General features: G+C 39.5%; 1 protein-coding gene across 2 annotated transcripts in view; it reads right to left on the reverse strand.

The window, feature by feature from the left end:
• Positions 1–17431, reverse strand: part of DCDC2 (doublecortin domain containing 2) — a 59061-nt gene extending 41630 nt beyond the window's left edge. Inside the window, exons 1-2 of one of the 2 annotated variants that reach the window (XM_063403717.1) lie at positions 15917–17431; positions 11616–11667 (exon numbers count right to left, since the gene is read on the reverse strand). In XM_063403717.1, coding sequence (XP_063259787.1) covers positions 11616–11667; positions 15917–16992 — 1128 coding nt within the window. In that variant the 5' untranslated portion in view covers positions 16993–17431. The remainder of the gene's footprint in view (positions 1–11615; positions 11668–15916) is intronic. The other variant, XM_063403708.1, reaches the window with a different exon arrangement.
• Positions 17432–18652: the final 1221 nt, after the last annotated feature.

Raw genomic sequence — 18652 nt, forward strand, 5'->3', positions numbered from 1 at the left:
AATAGCCAGCATAAAGAGAGATGTTCTTTCAAACAGATGTACAAAGTTTATTTAAACTGGCAATTTTCCAGTCACTGTGTAAAGCAGTCTAATGACATGATATGTTGCAGTTTTATTACACTCTGTGCTAACTTAACCAGTACTTCTCATTTAGTTTGTGGGAAATGATCTGTACTCCAGTGCTTTTAGTCTTTACTTGGATTTTCACACAAACTCATTTTTTAATGACTGGAATGATTTCCAGATCTTTCTCTTGCAAACACTGAAAAAAAAGGTGCTCAACCTAGTAGATATTCCAAACAGGCTAAAATTTATTATTATTATTATTATTATTATTATTGTTGTTGTTGTTGTTATTACTGTTGTTATTACTATTATTATTATTAAAATTAAAATTACAATTATGAAATCTGACTTCTCACACAAATCAAGTCACACGGCAAATTCTGCACCAAGCACATAAATTCTGGAGATGAGATAGCAACTTAGGGGAAAAGGAACCAACAAAAGCAATACTGGCACTCTTTAGTGACCAGTCATTTCAAGTAAAATTCAACAACAGGTAAATCTGTTGAACAAAATCTATTTTCAATGTCTGCTGAAAATGAAGCATGTTTATTCTGAATTCAACTCACTTCAATTTCCTCATTTTTCAAAGGCTCTTGTGAGCTGGGCAGCCCTCTCAAACATTTGTTTTTTGAAAGACTCAGAGGACATAAAAGCCCATAGTGGTCGTAGATGGAGAAAGGCAGAATCAGCCTTCGCACAGCTAGATAGACTGAAAAGACTAAACAGAAGCAATCAGCCCCAGAAGGGCATGGTGATTTGAAGCTCAGTGCAGAGAGATATTTTAGCCAGACAGATCTACAAGAGCAGAGAAGAAAGACAGTACTACTAGGAAGTAGTAGTAGCTAGGAAGATGTTACTACTGCATTATGCCAGCATTGCTTGCAGACCAGACTAGGAAGGAAACTCCTGGCATGGCTGGGGACCTTCCCTTTACACAAGCAATTCATAAGCCATTTGCATTTACTCCTTAAGATCTGTTTTGTAGATGCACATTTGTTTTGGCTCCATACAAAGAAAAATTTTGTACTAGACTGTACATAAGCTGTGCATTAATGCCTAAGGTAATTGTAGTTCACAGTCTAGCTCTTAATTCCAGTGTGATCCGAATCAAGTGAAAGATTCACAGCTACTACTACAGGCTTGGCAAGAAAGTATGAGGTTGTTATCATACAGCTCATTAGGGGAAGAAAAGACATTTTTTTGAGAACTGCCCAAATAACTTAAGAGCTCAGCCATTCTTGCAGAAACATTTGAAGCATATTCTTCAGAGCATAACTGGTCATTTATGTCACCAAAATTTGAAATTAAAATTTACTGGAGAAAAAAAGAAAATACACCTCAAAATGCAACATCTGAAAACATTTCTATTGCTGCTGTCAGCCATTAAAGGTTTATTTTCTCAGTGTAAGCAATCTAACAAAGAGCTTCGGAACACAGGGAAAAAAAGGTAAATTTCTAAAGGTTATGCTACTGGAGGCTAAGACAATACTGATTTATTCCCATAGCATCAGATCCTAATGTTTAGGCTCCAAGCACTGCTTGCACACAAAATGGGAGTTACTGAACCTTGGATGCCCTTACACCTTTCTTCGTAGCTGGTAGGTTGCCAGGACAATCCCCTATAAAATATCCAATACATAAATAGTAAAAAAAGTTGATTCCACCTCCATTCCTGGTGCTCACTTATGCTGCTCAAGCTCTCCGAAAGTCTCTCCAAACTGTTGATCAAACTAAGTTCTCTGATGCAGCCTGCAACACCCAGGTTCCAATGCTCCACACCTTACTGGAACAGCTAGAAAGCATTCACTAAGTACAAAGGAGCCCTTAAGGACAACACTAGGTTATTTATTCTGTTACTATTACCTAGTTGTTCCTGCAGGCTGATAAAACCATTAATTTTGGTGTAGGCTCCTCAGAAGGCCATCAAGTGATTGCACATAGCCCAGTCACAAGACTCTAGAGAAAACAATAACCTGACAGATGTTAGGAGCTCATTTATTATTTGACGGATTGTATTTCTGCCAATAATAGATAATAAGGCATCAACTTGGAAGTTTGTCTTTTGGATTGCTCTCTGAGGATCATTAATATTTCTGGCAGCCTTCTGAAGCCTTACAAGTTTAAGCTTGTTATTAAACAAACAAACTGCAGGGGATTGTAACATGGGACCAGCTTGGGCCAAGACTGAATATTTGTCTGTTCTACCTAAACATGGCCTAAACTGGAACAAAATATAAATTTGTATTGTTTATCTAAGCGTGTTTAAATCATTGTACCTTCTGTATAAAAAAAATGAAGAGAAATTGTTAGTGCAATAATACATTTGCTAAAGTGAAACTACAAAAATCAGTGCAAGGACGCATGCTCTGAAGGAACGTTTTATAAAGATCTCACTTCACCATGATTAAAAAAAACAATAAAGTAAGAAAAAACCCAACACTTCCATGCTATATGCCTTTCTTCTCATTAATCTGACTGTTCTATTTGTAGAGTTTAGAATAACTTCTCTCTGATCAATGTTAAGCTATTTGTGGTGGTAAAAAGCAAGGTACCTAGCTTCAAAATACAGAATGACACACTAATAAAAGATCAAGTGCTCAGCCACAGTAAATCAATTCAGTTCCTCTGAAGGATATATATATATATAACCACTCCAATGGAAGACCTGGTCCAGGGTTTAATTACAGAATACATAGTTCTGCTCCTATTATGTTTGTAGGAGGCGCGGCAGTGTTGCAGTGTCTGGAACAGCCTGACCCCTCCGGCACTGAAGAGTTACATATTAACAAAAAAGTGGTCTTGGGTGAAAGTTTGTGCTTACATTAAGAGACCAGCATCACTAGCCCCCTAACTCCTTTATTTTCTTTTCATTTCACCAGCTACATTCTCTGATGATATAAATCAGCACTTTCCTATTTACGTCAGCAACTGCAAGCAGATTTACATTATTCAGTGGTCTGACCCCATTATGATTTTATCTTTAAATTTTGTACATTTTCAGTTTGCTTGAAAAGACCCATTTAAGAGCAGCTTCCATTTGCTACTGACAAATGTTGCCAACAATTCCTAATTTGTGATGAGATACTTGTCTGAGGTATTACAGGACAACACACAGCAGCAACATAAAGGGTCCAGGGGAGGAAGGAGTAACTCAGAGAAAACTTTATGTAAGCTGGAAGCAATCAATCCAATGAGAATTTGCAAGGCAACAAGAGCTACACACAGTTGGAAACACACCATGGGATTACAGATACTCAAAACCACCGTAATTTTATTTTTCTGTTCTTGAAAAAAAAAAAAAAATTCATACAGAGCCTCTTACAGCAGTATGGATTTTACTTACTTCAGAGAGGAGTTACCATCTGTGAAATGACTTTGCAAAGCACCTTGCAAAGTCTGGAAAAAATGAAACAGCTGAATTCAGCACAGGTTAGGTTCTGGGAATGGGAATCACTCTGCGGTGTTTGAGGACTCTCTAAACATTTGAATCTCAGAGCACATTTTACAGAGTCTCTTGGAGTCCAGCTTTCGTCTTCTGTCATATTACACTGGGGCTGAACTTGTGATTAGCTCTGAGTCCTTTGTAACACTCCTTTGTAAATACAAACACACAGCACATCAGCATCAAACAGAAACAAGGTGATAAAATCCATGCCCTCACAGCTGTTTGTTTTAAACATCCTATGGTTTTTTCACTTATAATACATGCTAAACATAGCTTTATTCTAAATATGTACAAAATTTAACAAACACAAACATAACACTTAAGAAACACATACAATACATTGCTCAATCTACTTTAGGTACTTATACCTTCCAGTGTTGACTGTTGGAAAAAAAAAACAAAAACGAAGCTAAATGATCAGCAGCCAAACCATTACCTCAGGCATACTGTAATATTTTTGTAAAAAAAACCATTTTGAATTAGTCTGTGCATATCCACATGCATACTTGAATATAATATGTGTGTATGAATAAATATATACACACTTCAATACAATTTTCATTAAAAATTGTTATGCTTATGTTCAGTTGACTACACAAAAACAAATTAGAACAGTAAGCTTCCTAAAGCTATTACAGCACAGGAAACGTGTTTCATAGAAACATCACTTTAGTGGGTTTTTTTGATAGGCATTTTTATACACATTGACAAAAGATGCAGAGTCAAACTCATTAAATAACTGAAACCATGCCACTCCTTTTTAGAACACTATGGATGGGCTTGCTTATGCAATCTTTCTAACTCCAAGAAGCGTTACATTGCAAAGAGAATGTCACAGATATGGCATTAAATGGAAATCATCACTGAGAATGGCTGTTCATGTAAGGACTCTGAGCAAGGCATACATTGGTTTGAAGCACACAGATAAAAAATAACGGTTTTCACTTCTTTCTTCACATACATGCTAACCAATAAAAGGAAATAAACATAATCTCTAACATGGAGATGTATCAAAATTAATTTTATTTGTTTTGGTTGGTGTGAACTTATTTGCTGATCCCCATGCATAGAGTTTTTGCTTTTATGAATGCTGCACTATATTCCTCAATACTTACTATAAAAATATAGATTGGAAAGTGGGACAGACTCTGAAAACTATCCAACCTCCTCTTGGCTACTTGGGACTTGCAAGAGGCACATGACACTTCATAGAGTCAATCCTTGTATATAAGGAAAGTATACAATTCATGAACTAGTATTTTAACTGGCCTCTGAACATGCCAGTCTACATATTCAGTTTCTCAAAAGGTGATTTTTATGCACTTGAGAATAGGTTCAAATACAAGTATCCCATTCTTAGCTTTTCTTTTCCTTCCAATGTTCATTAAGTAGTTAGACATATCCTAAACACAGACGTTTGGCAGCACTTTCACAGTGCTGCCATGAACACATACACCAGTTACTCACAGCTAAGAAATGGTATCACTAACTTATTTATTTCCTTTCCTTACCAGAAGTGTCCTCCTATCAAAGAGGGCAACTAAACAGCTGCATGATTTACAGGACAACACATATGTACAAAGCCACACTGGACAGCAACAAAGCAAGAGTCAAAAAATGTGATGTGTCTGAACCAGATGCTCTGTGCTGCTTTTATCTGCACAGGTTTAAGAGCAAACCTTTCTTGTTGCTACCTGTGTAGTCCTGGATGCTACAAACATCTCATTCATTACTCACGTCAAGTTATAATTAACTTCTTGAAGCTTTAAATATTTCAACACAATGTCACATTCCAAATTTATCAGCTCATGCAATGAGCCATGGCCTTGCCAGTTTGTTACAATGGCCTGTAATGGTTTGTTAATCAATGTGCCCAGGAAAAATTGAGAACAAATATTTACATTTCCCTGGGGTAGTACTGGGGTCAAAAGAACCAAAACCCCACTGATACACACCATCACCACCCTGTGATGTAAAAGAAAGGAATGTTCAAGGTTCAGTGATCAAAACCAAACTAGAACAATAAAGCTATTACAGCACAGGAAATGTTATCTATTTCATAGAAACATGACTTTTTTTTTAATGGACATTTTTTACACATTGACTAAAGTTGCAGAGTCAAACTCACTGAGGCATTTGCCTAGTACAAAACCATTTCAGTTATCCTATGCAGTAACTCACCTGGCTAATCCACATTTCCCTGGCTACTTTGCACTGCTAGATGGTACACTGGATAGTACAAAACAGCCTTGAGCCAAAGACTATGAGCTTGTCTACTGGTGTGGACATAAAGCAACTCTCAAACTGAGCAATAGGCCACAAGACCACAGCCACACACAAACTTCTCAGCCCACATGAAACACAGATGAGCTGGAAATGAGCTATTCCACAGCAGATAGTCGTGTAGTGACTAAGGGAGCATTCTAGACTGCAAACCGCCTACACAATTTGCAGAGAGTTTAAAGCCAACCCATTCACCTGCAAAGTATATCACCCTCCTTTTCAGCCACGGTAAGTGAAATGGTACATTAGTGAGTAAATGTCACCTTAGCTAGTTACACCCTGGAAAGGAACATTTTTCAGTCTGGATCTGCCACAATTTTACAACACTGGACTAGTGATTGCATCTTCAGCTGGGATAAGTCAGACAATAGCATGGCCTTACCTCCCCAGAAACTTAGCCTGTGCAATGCTCCAAAACAGAGCACGTGTGTGTTCCCTCTGGATCCCAAGAATAGATATCATTCCTTCTCCGAGTTGCATGATGCTGTACCTACACTGCTTACAATACACAAAGTGATGGTATCAGTAACACAGAATTTATTCAAGCAAAAGAGATCCTGATATTAATTTCTGACACTGACATGACAGTGACAATTCTGATTCTGATTGGTCATGCCTCTCACATTTTGTGTATTTTCCTCAAATTCCTTAGACTAATTTTAATTAGACTGCCAATAGGCAGTCTCTGACCTTTACAGCTCATCAGAAGAACCTGAGGCTAGGAACAGTGATAAGATAAAGAACAAAAAAACAAATCTCTCAAAAAATCTTTTTTTTTTCCTTCACTATTTTTAATCAAAGGCAAAAGTTGTTAATATTTCAAGTCAATTTAATATACAGCAACAAATTATTAACGAGACGAACATATGCCTCATTAAAAGCTTCAGTACTGGCCCCTCTTCACTCACTCCCGGCCTCCTCACAGGCCAGGAAGACCAGCTACCCTACTGAACAAGGCAGGTGTTAGTCAAGGAAGAGAACAACTTCCAAGTTTCAGATCCAACTTAATAAAGACCACCACAAAATTCTCCAGTAGCATGAACCAAAATCTTTCATCTGCTCAGAAATTCACTAAATCCATTTGTAAGAAAGTTGCTAATCAAAATACTTGAAACTGCCCAGTTCAGATAATACAGAAGTATATAAAGAGAAATTTTATGCATCCGTAGTTCAAATAAGGAAAAAAGGGCACAGCTTATCTTCTATGTCTGGGCAGTTCTTCTCTGATTCCTCCTGGAATTAGGCTGTGAACATGCAGGAAAAGTATTTGTTTTGTATGTCTTGTTGTGCTAATTATGTTACCAGGATACTAAATACCAAACAATGGCATATCACATTTAATTATTAAAGGTGTTGCTAAGTAGATTACAGATATATATCACATTTTTTAAAACTTTGCATTTTAACAGTCTTACTCCTTAAAATACACTTACAGCAAAATTACTAATTAATTTAGCATGAGAAAATGAGAAAATTCTTGCCCAGTCTGTGACACCAGCAGCAGAAGAAATCAATTGAGTCAGATATGGTACTCCAAGAGGGTTTAGTTTTGCATTTTGGCAAAGCAATATGAAGTGGAACTTTATACACAACTTGTTACCAGCCATACAGTATTTTGTGTTTAGCAATTTTGGGTAGAACAAACAATGTTTGAGTTTTTTAATCCTTAGGAAAGAAGCTGGAAAGAATATCTTATGTAGTTACATTGTTTTGACATCAAAAGGCTGTAATTTGCCAAGCCTGAGATAATTTCTGGTATCTATTCAGTCCCTTTTACAAAACTATCTTCTGTACAGAGAAAATATCCATGAACCATTTCTAACTGACAGTTAGATATTAAAGTGAACCAAGAACCCAATAATTGAAAAATGACAAGATTTTTCATATGATTAAACATGTTTGTTGTCAAACATGATGAAGAGTAGTTTTGACACAAAAAATAACTACTGTGGTTTTTCATGAGAAGGTACTTGAAAAAGAATTACTCATGTTAAGTTTGAAATGAGGTATATCCAGCATGAATATACCAAAATAATTTGTGAAACCAAGACAACATCATAAACTTCAAAATGTAATTTTTACAGCTAAGTCCAATCATACTATTGCTGAGAGATGAGTGGTGACTTTGTCAGGCACTTCATTTTGTCCAACTAAGGATGAAGAAAAACAATTGACATAAATTATACTACAATAATTTAATTTTGAAATATGGAGCGACAGAGGGAAGTGCAGGATTTGCAAGTCTTCAAAATACTTTTATAGCATCATCTTAAATGCTTTTGGGGAAAATTTTAGTGCTAAATTCATATCTACCAAGACTCAAACATTGTATTTTCACACTCTTCTGTCATGGTGCTCACCTCTTCTGTCAGCACTGGACAACAGAGAACCTTTCCTGTCCCAGGATCTCACCAAGAACACAGTGGCCAACTGACCTACACTGAGATTTGTCAATCAACCATGTCTGGTCCACAAGACACCCCAGCAGCTGTTAAGTGATGGGCTATACCTGGAGAACACCGGTAGAAGACATTCTGCCAGTGACATTTTCACCCTGCAGTCCCACTTCATCACAGGCACAAACATGTTCTGTGAAGCTCCCCAGCAAGCAAAAGTGCTTTACTCCATGTCCTTGCCCATGTCTGTGTCATCCAGAATGTGAGAACTGATAGGCACTGGACCAGAACAAGAAGTTTTGAATTTTAAAAGTGTTCAGACATTCACTCAAATCCCTGTGATCAGTAAGGGTTTTCACTAGGAAGAGATGTTCTGGAGGTGTATGCAGATACAAATATTCAGGTCATACAGTAGGAAAGCTTTGAGGAATCTTTACTAATCTTCTGAAGAATCATTCATAAAAATACTGATTATTCTGTTCAACAAATACTCCTACAAATGTGAGCACACCTAAACCAAATGATAAAACAAGAAGTTGAAATCAAAAAAGAGTTGTGGAACAATAAAATAAGTTCATGTAAAACAGTGAAAAAGTGATTTATCAATGGGAAAAAGTGACATAATTGTGTCAGAGCTGCCCACACAACCACCTTGTCCTAGAAGTCCAGGAGAAGAAGTGAAGTGCAGACAAAAACCCCTCAATGCTCTTATTAACTAAGAAGATCAACCAAGGGCAAATGTATCAACAGTTGAGTAGCTTACTGCAGGCCTACTATGGCCTTCTAATGACAGATGCTGTTCCATACAGACAGTATAACCCTCCTTTTTTCTTTCAGTTGCAAGAGACTGATTCTTCAGTACCAAAATACCTCTGCTTCTCTTGGGTACCTGTAATTCTTTGCTGCTACAATATCACATGGCAAAGTTCATTTACTACAATGTGTTCAAAGAGTAGTTGCTCATAAGAAGTCAAAGAAGAAAGGAGGTTTCAGCTGAACATATTTTTATGAAGAAAAGAGAGTTTAAAATAAATAGCTGCCAATGAGATTTGCAATACAGAAGCTCAGTTAATTCTTCTTCAGCTTGCCCAGCCCCAATGGCAAGGAAAATTCATCTTTTTGAGTGCAGAGGGAGAGACCATCTAGATCAGGCAGTGCCTAGAGAAATATAAATGTCCATACTTTCCACATTATAATTGGAAAATAACATTCAGCCTTTTAAAAACAAGTAAGCTTATCATAAACAAGTGGTAACTCTGTTAGTCTGTATTTTCTCAAGAGATTAATTGTTAGATTCTTCAAGCACATCATTTAACATGTATTTGGACTTGCAAATTAGCTTTGGTACAAGAGGGATCTCTCACAAAACAAGAAGCTCAGTTGCCAAAAAAAAGTGATGAATGGAAACATACCTGAGAAAGAGCTTGTAACAAAGCTTTAGCTTGGGTCAGGATGAAATCTTTTTACTATTTTGCCTATCAGTAACATAACTGTTAAAATTTTGATACATATTATTACAGTATGATGGCTCTGCTAGAGGATTTACGCCATATCTTGAACATCAATTTTTTTCTTGCCTAATTCTAGTTTGACACACATTTTCTAGTTATTTGCAAATTTAAAGTAATTGAGATGTTGCCTTGAAGAACAACATTAAAGTGCTCCCAAAAGCAGATGTCAGGCATTTAGCAGTTTAACTAACACAAAAGAAAACATACAGCTGCATCCCAATACAGAGTGTATAGCTGCTGCGTAAAGGTTTCTTTGTTTTGACTCCCTGAACACTAACCAGAATCAGAAATAGATATTTGTAATTGTTTTAGTGGAGAAAATGTCAAATTACGCATGCTTGATACAATCAGAATTGATACCCTTGTATTTAAGCTTGATAGGAAGATTGCTGCCTCTCTTGGACCTACAACAAATCTAGGGTTTTGATTTCTAAGTGAACATCTAAAAAAAAATGTAAAACCAGGACTTGCTGCCTCATATCCTTTTACCAAAACCTAATTTAGGCATTAAAACTTCTGTTACTAGTCCCCATAAACCTCATTCCCAGGATTAAACTATTAGGGCATCAAGACAATTGCGTTATTCATAAGCCCAGATAAAAGTCTGTAGACTGTCAATGTTTCATCTCATTTTTATGACTCCTCTCCTCAAATAAATCAATCATGTTAAAGTTAAATTCAGCACAGGTATTTAAGCTCTCCACAGGGAGACAGGGGAGACTGCAAACATAAGTCAAATATGAAGAAGAAAGCTGAGATAATGGAGGGTTTATACTGGGTTACTTCAAAGCCCTGAGGCATGGCTGAAAGTGTAAAGATAATTTGCAATGAGCACTGATTCCAGACAAAATAATACAAGCCTTTTTTATCAAACATGCAACTGTAAGTAAAAAAACTCACAACTTCTATGACTACTTCTCCAACTGCAGAGACTTTCTGTTATTCCAAAAATCTTCTAAGGATTTGCAGCAAAATAATCAGCCTTAAAATCAGCCTTTAAAAAGCAAGGCCATAGTTGTACTGCTAACTATCCAACTCAGAATAAATTTACAAGGTAGTTGTAGCAGCATATCAAATCTTCAACTTGAATTTGATCTTCTTGTTCAGTGAGCCCATCCAAAAAATACAGGTGACAAGTTATGCTCAATTATAAAATTGCTGTATTTGATAGCCACAGAATAACAAGTATCTGAGTATCACAGTAAAGGTCATTAGGGCAATTTTGAGGATCTTCTCATACAAGGTGTCCTGCTGTCTGAAGGCACCTGATATACAAACCATTGAATTGCTGAAAATGTGGCCTGAGGGCACAAGGCAAAGCAAACTGAAAAATAAGCGAGCTGATGCTTCTTGTGAGGCAGAAGTTGTCATTCCAATGTATGTTGGGAGTCACTGCTACCTCTGTACACAATAAAACAGTAAAAATAATGCAGAGCCACACATCTCACACAGATCCACATATGATGCTTTTTGCAAATTATGGATTAGAACTACTTAGAAGTTTACACTGGCATTTTTCAAGCAAAAATGTCCCTTCTTCAGAGGAAATACCAAGTTTTGAAGAAAATGTGCTGGCCCAAAACTCCCAAAATTCTCATTCCTACCATTTTTTTATGCAAGTACACTTCTCCCTTAGGTTTACGACGAGATTCAATGAAGACAACAGATCTTCTTCTTACTGAGTTTTTAACTGGATGTGGCAATTTAGAAAGCTGAGCAGAAGACAGTCAACATATCATGCTCAGAGCAACCAGAGTAATAATCACTGAAGAAATATGTGCAGAATGGTAGATAACTGTATTGTTATAAATTTAAATAAAATAAATGTATATTTAAAAAATCAGGCATGAATGCAAGCATGTTGCTAACATAAAATGCAGGTTTACTTCTTCAATATTTCAGCCATCCTACCTCATTATTGACTTCAACAGGTTTTTTCTTTGTTTCTCCAATGTCCAAATAACTGTGGAAAGAAAACAGGTTTGATTATTTACAAGAGCATCTAACTTACACAATACAAATATTCTACACTTTTTTCCATACATGAAGGTTTTCAAACTTATTATGCATCAAAATAACAGAAAAATTAAGTAATTATTAATTCTTAATATAAATCTTCAGGTTAGCCCTCTGGGCTAAAATAAAAGGGGAGAAGCAACCACCTACCTTCAAGTCACAGGTGATTAGAACACACCAATAACATCCTTGTCAGAACAAAACTCATATACAGCTGTGAGGTGGATCAATAACTCTCAGTACAGTATCACCTTACCAGAGGTTTCAGTCATCTTGCCTCTGAGTTTCCCATAGTAAGTCTCTGATAGATTTAAAGCTTTCCTGCACACCTGAGTTTAACTCAGGGCATCAGCTAAAGTTTAAAAGAATCTACATCACCTGGATTTCAACAGAAAGTGGACACATCCGAACACTCCTTTCTTGTTGCTGGGTGAACCAATAGTATCTTCATAATTACTTTAAGGATAATATACAAGCCTCGACTGGATAAGCAAACAAAATACATCTATTTGGACAATATTATGTTATCCTTGTAATGTTCCCTGATCTCACTTCTAGTGGGAAGGTGCTTTCCCAGGCGTTTCAGACCAGAAGACTTTAATTGAGGAGTCAGGTATACCTAAAGCCAAGCATCACTGCAGGCTCACCAAAAGACCTCAGATCTCACAACACTGAGTAATGTCACACTCTGTAGTTAATAACTGGCATCAGATTCATTTGCCAGACGAAACTTTCCTACTTGGCCAAAGTTAAGAATTCACAGGACTTGAATGAAGGTGCAAAAGCATCAAAGACAGGAAAAAAAAAAAAAAAAAAAAAAAAAAAAAAAAAAAAAAAAAAAAAAAAAAAGAGCGAGAGAAAGAAAAAGCATCATTCTTTCTTTGAAGGAATGGCAATCATTTATCAAGGTACCACAGAATGGTCACAGGGATTTCAAGGCTTCGTTGTCAGGAGACAGTAAGACACAGCAAAGCTGCCAGACCATACTTGAAAGTGGATGCCAATGTTTTGAAAAAGGTAAGTGTAGCAACATAGGATAACATTTTTACAAACCTCATGTTTAAAAACAAGTAACAACTGTTCCAAGCTCTCAGTCTAAAAAGGAAGGAGTTCTCTTGAGACCAAAACCAAGAAATCTTCGAGTCTGCAATACTGAAAAGAAATAAGTGCCTCAGGCAAAATAGTTCCAACAGCCTGTAACAACACCTGCTGACTCTAGTTCTTGTTTTCCAAGCACCTGTGACTTACTTCACCAAGAACTAAGAAAAGTGACAAAGAAAAAAGCAAATACATAGCCAAAGGCTTAAATTCACTGTGCAGAAGTCTGGGCATTCAGTCATCAAATTTCAAGTGCAAATCTGAAAAGTTCTAAATGGGAGCAAACGCACTTTTTTTTTTTTTTTTTTGGATGAGGGCACTCAAAAAATATCAGGCCAAAAATTTTACAAAACTCACTTCTCACTCACTAAGAAAGCAGAAATGCTTCCAACCCATGGCTAGCCAAGCAGCAATGAAACTACAGCATTGTTTAGAAAGACACAGCTGGAGACAGGACAATCTACCATTGATGAATGAGCACAGACACAAGTAAATGGGCAAAGGAAGGAGGATGGAGGAGTAGCATGCTGAAAAAAAGCTAAAATTGAAACCGAGTCCGGCATAGACCGTCTTCTTTCAGGAAGCTGAGAGCTGGCAAAGAACTCCCCAGGGGTGCAGACTATATGTGCATTCTCACTCACCACTGCAACTACAGTATACCAACACACCTCACCACATATACACCAAAAAAGGGGGTGTTAGCACACCTCTGAATGACAAAAAAAGCTGGAAATCTGGTTATATGTTACAAAAATTACCAACATTGACTAAAAATTTCTCCATTTAAGAAAATTTCTACTTTTTCTAAAATCAGAATTTCTAAATGCTGATTGTTTTATTTTATTTAAAAAATTATTCAGCAGTTTATCTAGAATATATGCCCTGAGAACTATCAATCTCAAAATGTTAAGAGTCAGGGTTTGGCTCATGTGCTAAAGGTGAATGCAGTTTAATCTTGAATTCACTGTGAACAGGAAAGGAGAAGATTCACTTCTCAGTGTAAGGCATCTGAGAAGAAACAAATGCACTGCTTGAAGCTGAACAATAACACTTTCAACTTCTGCTGCTCCTTGAATACTTTCTCCATTACACTCCCACAGCTCCCATACATCAATGCCACAAGTCTCCATGTCAAAGGTCAGCCCTGCATAGTCTATCATAGCAATGAATATGTCCAATAAGAATCACTGGAGGAAAAATAAACAAATAAATATATTTGTTTTAAAAAAGATCAAACTTCTTGCTGCCATCAGACCACTTCAGATCCTTTAAGGCAGATGCTTTGGTCTGTCGCACTGTAGCTGTTTACTTGTGACACATTACACAAACATGCACACTTTTCTTTAATTTCTTCACTTCCTTCCAATTAATCCTTCCTCTCCTCTGACTTTTCTGCCTACCATTCTGTCTACTACACAATTAAGAACCACTTCAACATTAAGTCCTTCAGCTTGTCTTTAATGCTCATAAAATTACTGTCAACATTTCCAACACTATGTAAACAAATACTAATAACTGAACAACTCCAATTCTGAATGCAGAAATGGAAGAGATCTCAAGTCATCCTATTTATCCTCTCTACAGCACAGAACTAGGACATATTATCAAGGGAAATATATAACAGTCTGTTTTTACTCAGTCTCTTAGGTTAGCTTTTCCTAAAGTATTCCCTTTGTTGGCCTTAAATAGCTAGGTACCTTGTTGCATGTTGCAATCATAAAAGTCTGAAAAAGCTTCATCATAAAACTCTGACCATAAAGTGTGAAATGACAAACAGAAATGCTTTTCCCCATGCAATAAAAATCTAGAGTGCCCAATTCTCCAAACAGTGCGTGCTAATGCCAAATACTTCCTTACTTGTAGCCTGTCAAACCCAAACACATTTAGGGAGGTGTAACATGATGTGCTGATAACTGACAATTTTAAGCCATCCACAGAATCACAGGATTTAATACCAAAAAGAAATGGTAGCTATCTCTTAGAGCTGAGCATTGCATTTGACATGGAAAAAAGTACTGTTGGAAAAGGGCTTTTATTTAGCCTGTCATACATCTTTCTCTCTGGCTTTCCTACTGAAGTGCAAGAAGCTTCAATAAATCTTTAGAAGCAGCTAGTGACAGAAATGGTAAGGGTGATGAGAGAGATCCTGTTCATTACATAGAGAGTTCTGTCCTGAAACATAATGAGCCACTAATGAGCTGTCCTGAAAAATATATTGTCCTCAACTCCACAGAACCAAGATGAGGAAGACATTTTATAGATGGTAGTTGATGATACAAATTCTCAGACATCCCCAGATAGGGATTGCTAATTTTGGGATTTATTTCTATAAATTCAGCTGTAGCAAAAATGCCCACAAAGAGCAAAAGATATAATAGTCAATTGAGACCATGAAATTCACTGACGAAATTAAGAGTAGGAACTGATCACATGCAGAGCCACTCAGGAAACACTCCTAAAAGCCCAGACTTCCTTCACACTATACTCCCAGTGAGTCACTAGAAAACAGGCAAACTGGCAGCTTAATTCTTTGTGTCCAGGTAGGAAAAGGAATATAAATGGTCATCTTTTAAATAACAGGAGGGACATTAAAAGGCTATATAAGTACCCAAAATGAATAGAACTGACGGAGATGCAGATAGCTGGGTAGAATACTTTAGAATAAAATTAAAAAAAAAAAAAAATTGGGAATTGAATTCCCAGGCTCATCAACTTCGTAGCAGGACTGTCAACACTCCACCTTTTATTGCTTTCACCCTGTTACCCTGAGCACAAATACTGATACTGGCCCTTCAGCTAAGCACAGACATCACAACAACACGCCATTCCTGCATGTCCTTTGGGTTAAAGGGGCTATTTCTCCTTTTCTACTGTCATGTCAAGGAGTTGTCACTACGCGACTCATGGTATGAATATTCTTTCTGGAGCTCACCTCTAAAACTCTCTTCCTTTTGCCCTGGGTCTCAGCTTCTAAGTTCTCTGTCCACAACGACTAATAAAAAGGGACAGGGTGAGGGGTCGTCTGAAGCACTGCCACAGTGCCGAAGCCCAAATGCTGATATTCATTTCTGTATAAATCTTACATTCCTGCCACTCACTTGAGCTTCTTGAAGGCCTCCCTGCCACCAGCCACGTACTGCTCCCCACTCTGAAGCTCCTCCAGCTGTCGGACACGATGCCCACCCCGGGGTGTATAGATGTTTCGCACAGCTCCAAAGGGCGCCTGCACCCCGCCAGTCACCTCTTTCAGGAACACATCAAAGTTGGACACTTTCTTCTCGTGGATGACAATGCGACGCCCCGGGAAGAAAGGGTCCCCGTTGCGATACACCAGCACGCTCTTCACGGTCGGCTGCGAGAGCCACGACGCCTTTGTGCCAGGACTAGTCATGCTGGCGGCTCCGTGAGCCCTGCGCAGCCCGACCGCCTGCACCTGTCTGCTCGGGAGAGGCTCCTGCCCGGGAACCCCTTGGCCCTGACACCGCCCACGCCGGGCACACGGGCACACCTCCCGGGGAGCGACCGCGGCTCGCCGGGGCTGCGCACAGCGCTGCAGCCTGTGCTCGGCTCGGCAGCCCGGACACGGCTCTGCGCCCTGTGCACAGCCCTGCAGCCTGTAGCAGCCTGTACTCGGCTCTGTACCCTGTGCACAGCCCTGCAGCCTGTAGCAGCCTGTACTCGGCTCTGTACCCTGTGCACAGCCCTGCAGCCTGTAGCAGCCTGTACTCGGCTCTGTACCCTGTGCACAGCCCTGCAGCCTGTAGCAGCCTGTACTCGGCTCTGTACCCTGTGCACAGCCCTGCAGCCTGTACTCGGCTCTGTGCCCTGTGCACAGCCCTGCAGCCTGTACTCGGCTCTGTGCCCTGTGCACAGCCCTGCAGCCTGTAGCAGCCTGTACTCGGCTCTGTGCCCTGTGCACAGCCCTGCAGCCTGTACTCGGCTCTGCGCCTTGTACACGGCCCTGCAGCCTGTACTCGGCTCTGTACCCTGTGCACAGCCCTGCAGCCTGTAGCAGCGGCTCCTCCCAGGCAACCAGCGCGCTGCTCCGGACGCCGGGGGGAGCTTGGTGCGGGGAACGCCAACCCAGGTGGAAAAAAGCGGCGTGACAGCACAGCAGGGACACGGACTGGCGGGGACCCGCGGCCCCGGGGCCTTTATCCTCCGGCTCTGCCATGACGGGAGGCCGCACCGCCCTGCTTTTCTCGGGAAACTGCACCCCGCGTGTGCTCGGCCTCCCCGCCGGGCAGCCAGGCTGGAGCCAGCAGCCTGCCCGGCCCTGCACCGCGGCGAGGAGGCCGAGGGGCGGCGTGTCCGGAGACGGGAAGACGGGCCTCTGTGGCTAAGCGGTGGCTTAGAGGGAATGGGATCCGAAGGAGAGAGAGAGGGAAGTCCCTTCTGCCCGGCCGCCGCCTGGTCCCTCAAGGGAAGGGGCCGGCGGCGGAGCTGCCGTGCGCGGGGAGGCGCCGAGGCGACGCAGCGCCCCCACCGCACTCTGGCACACCCTGGGGACAAGAAGCTGGAAAACCTGAGAGAAAGTTAAACAGCAGTGCCTTCAATTCAAATAGAATTCCTTCAACAACCTATTTTCCCCGCCGATAGTCTCAAGTCTAAAAACGCACTAGAGCTTCCTACCTGAACTTGTGTAGTGTACAGTAATTAATTGTCTTTTCAAATGAGTTTTAATACGCAGGATGGAAGGAATTTTCTTCCCTTTTATCTTACCTTCTTTGATGGGAAAATTACTCCCCTGCTGTGAGTTACAACAGAGCAGTTAACCATTACAATAAGAGCAATCTCAGGGTGAGGGCAGTCAAACACGCCACTGTTATTGGTTAACAGCTGAAGTTCCCCACTCGCTGCTGATGCTAACCTCCTTCTAACCAATAACGGGGAGAAGCAAGCATTTACCATCGTCGAATTAGTACTGTTTAACATTGAACTACTGTAACTTGAAAGGAAATTTTTGTTTTTAAAGATATGCTTTTGAGTAAAAAACAAAAATATTGATGACCTCACGATGCTCTGCATTCAAGTAGTGATATGTCAACTATCTGCTATTTTATACTGGATTCTACCACATTTAGTGATCTTAGGTCTAATTTGTAGTCACACAACATCTTTTACATAGTAAAAACACACTGAATATTTTATTGGTGCACCCATGTTGACACTTTTGATACTTCAAAATACTATTGGTCTTTACCTATGGCCACACTAGTTACAATCACTTTATGGATTAAAATATTCCCTTAAATGGTACCGGAGCACTGCTTGCCTTAAAGCAGCCTAAAATTGGTGGATAAAAATCTTTGTTTTCATCTCACCTAAATACAACCGCTGACCAAAAGCTAAGAAAAGGGACGCTTCAGTCCATAATAGCAGTGCTTTGAACCATGACAATTTGCTCCTCCTAGCTTTTCCAAGGTCTGCCATTTTATTCCCACTATTGTTTCACTTTGTAAGCAATCTCCTATCACATTCTCAACAGCAAGGAGACAAGCTGCTGAACCACTGACGTGATTAAGATGAATGCAGAGACACCTAATCTCTTTATGATGGAGCAACATGAGACCTCTCATCTTACATGAGGTTGGTGCATGTTGTGACGTCTGCCAGGTCATGTGTCAGGATCCTCTCAGCTCACACAAGGAGCATAACATACCATAATATTGGGGGATGTGATGAGAGCAGAGCCATGGCATGGTGTAGCATCAAAGAGAGTCACTTTTTCTGCACCAGAATGCCATGAGGTCTGTGCCATTTCAGGAGCAGGAAAGATTTTGCAGCTTGTTGTTGGGCCTTGCCAGCTATGCTCAGTGACAGCAAAGCATGAA

This window comes from Prinia subflava, chromosome 1, assembly GCF_021018805.1.
Source record: "Prinia subflava isolate CZ2003 ecotype Zambia chromosome 1, Cam_Psub_1.2, whole genome shotgun sequence".
Taxonomy (NCBI): Eukaryota; Metazoa; Chordata; class Aves; order Passeriformes; family Cisticolidae; genus Prinia; species Prinia subflava.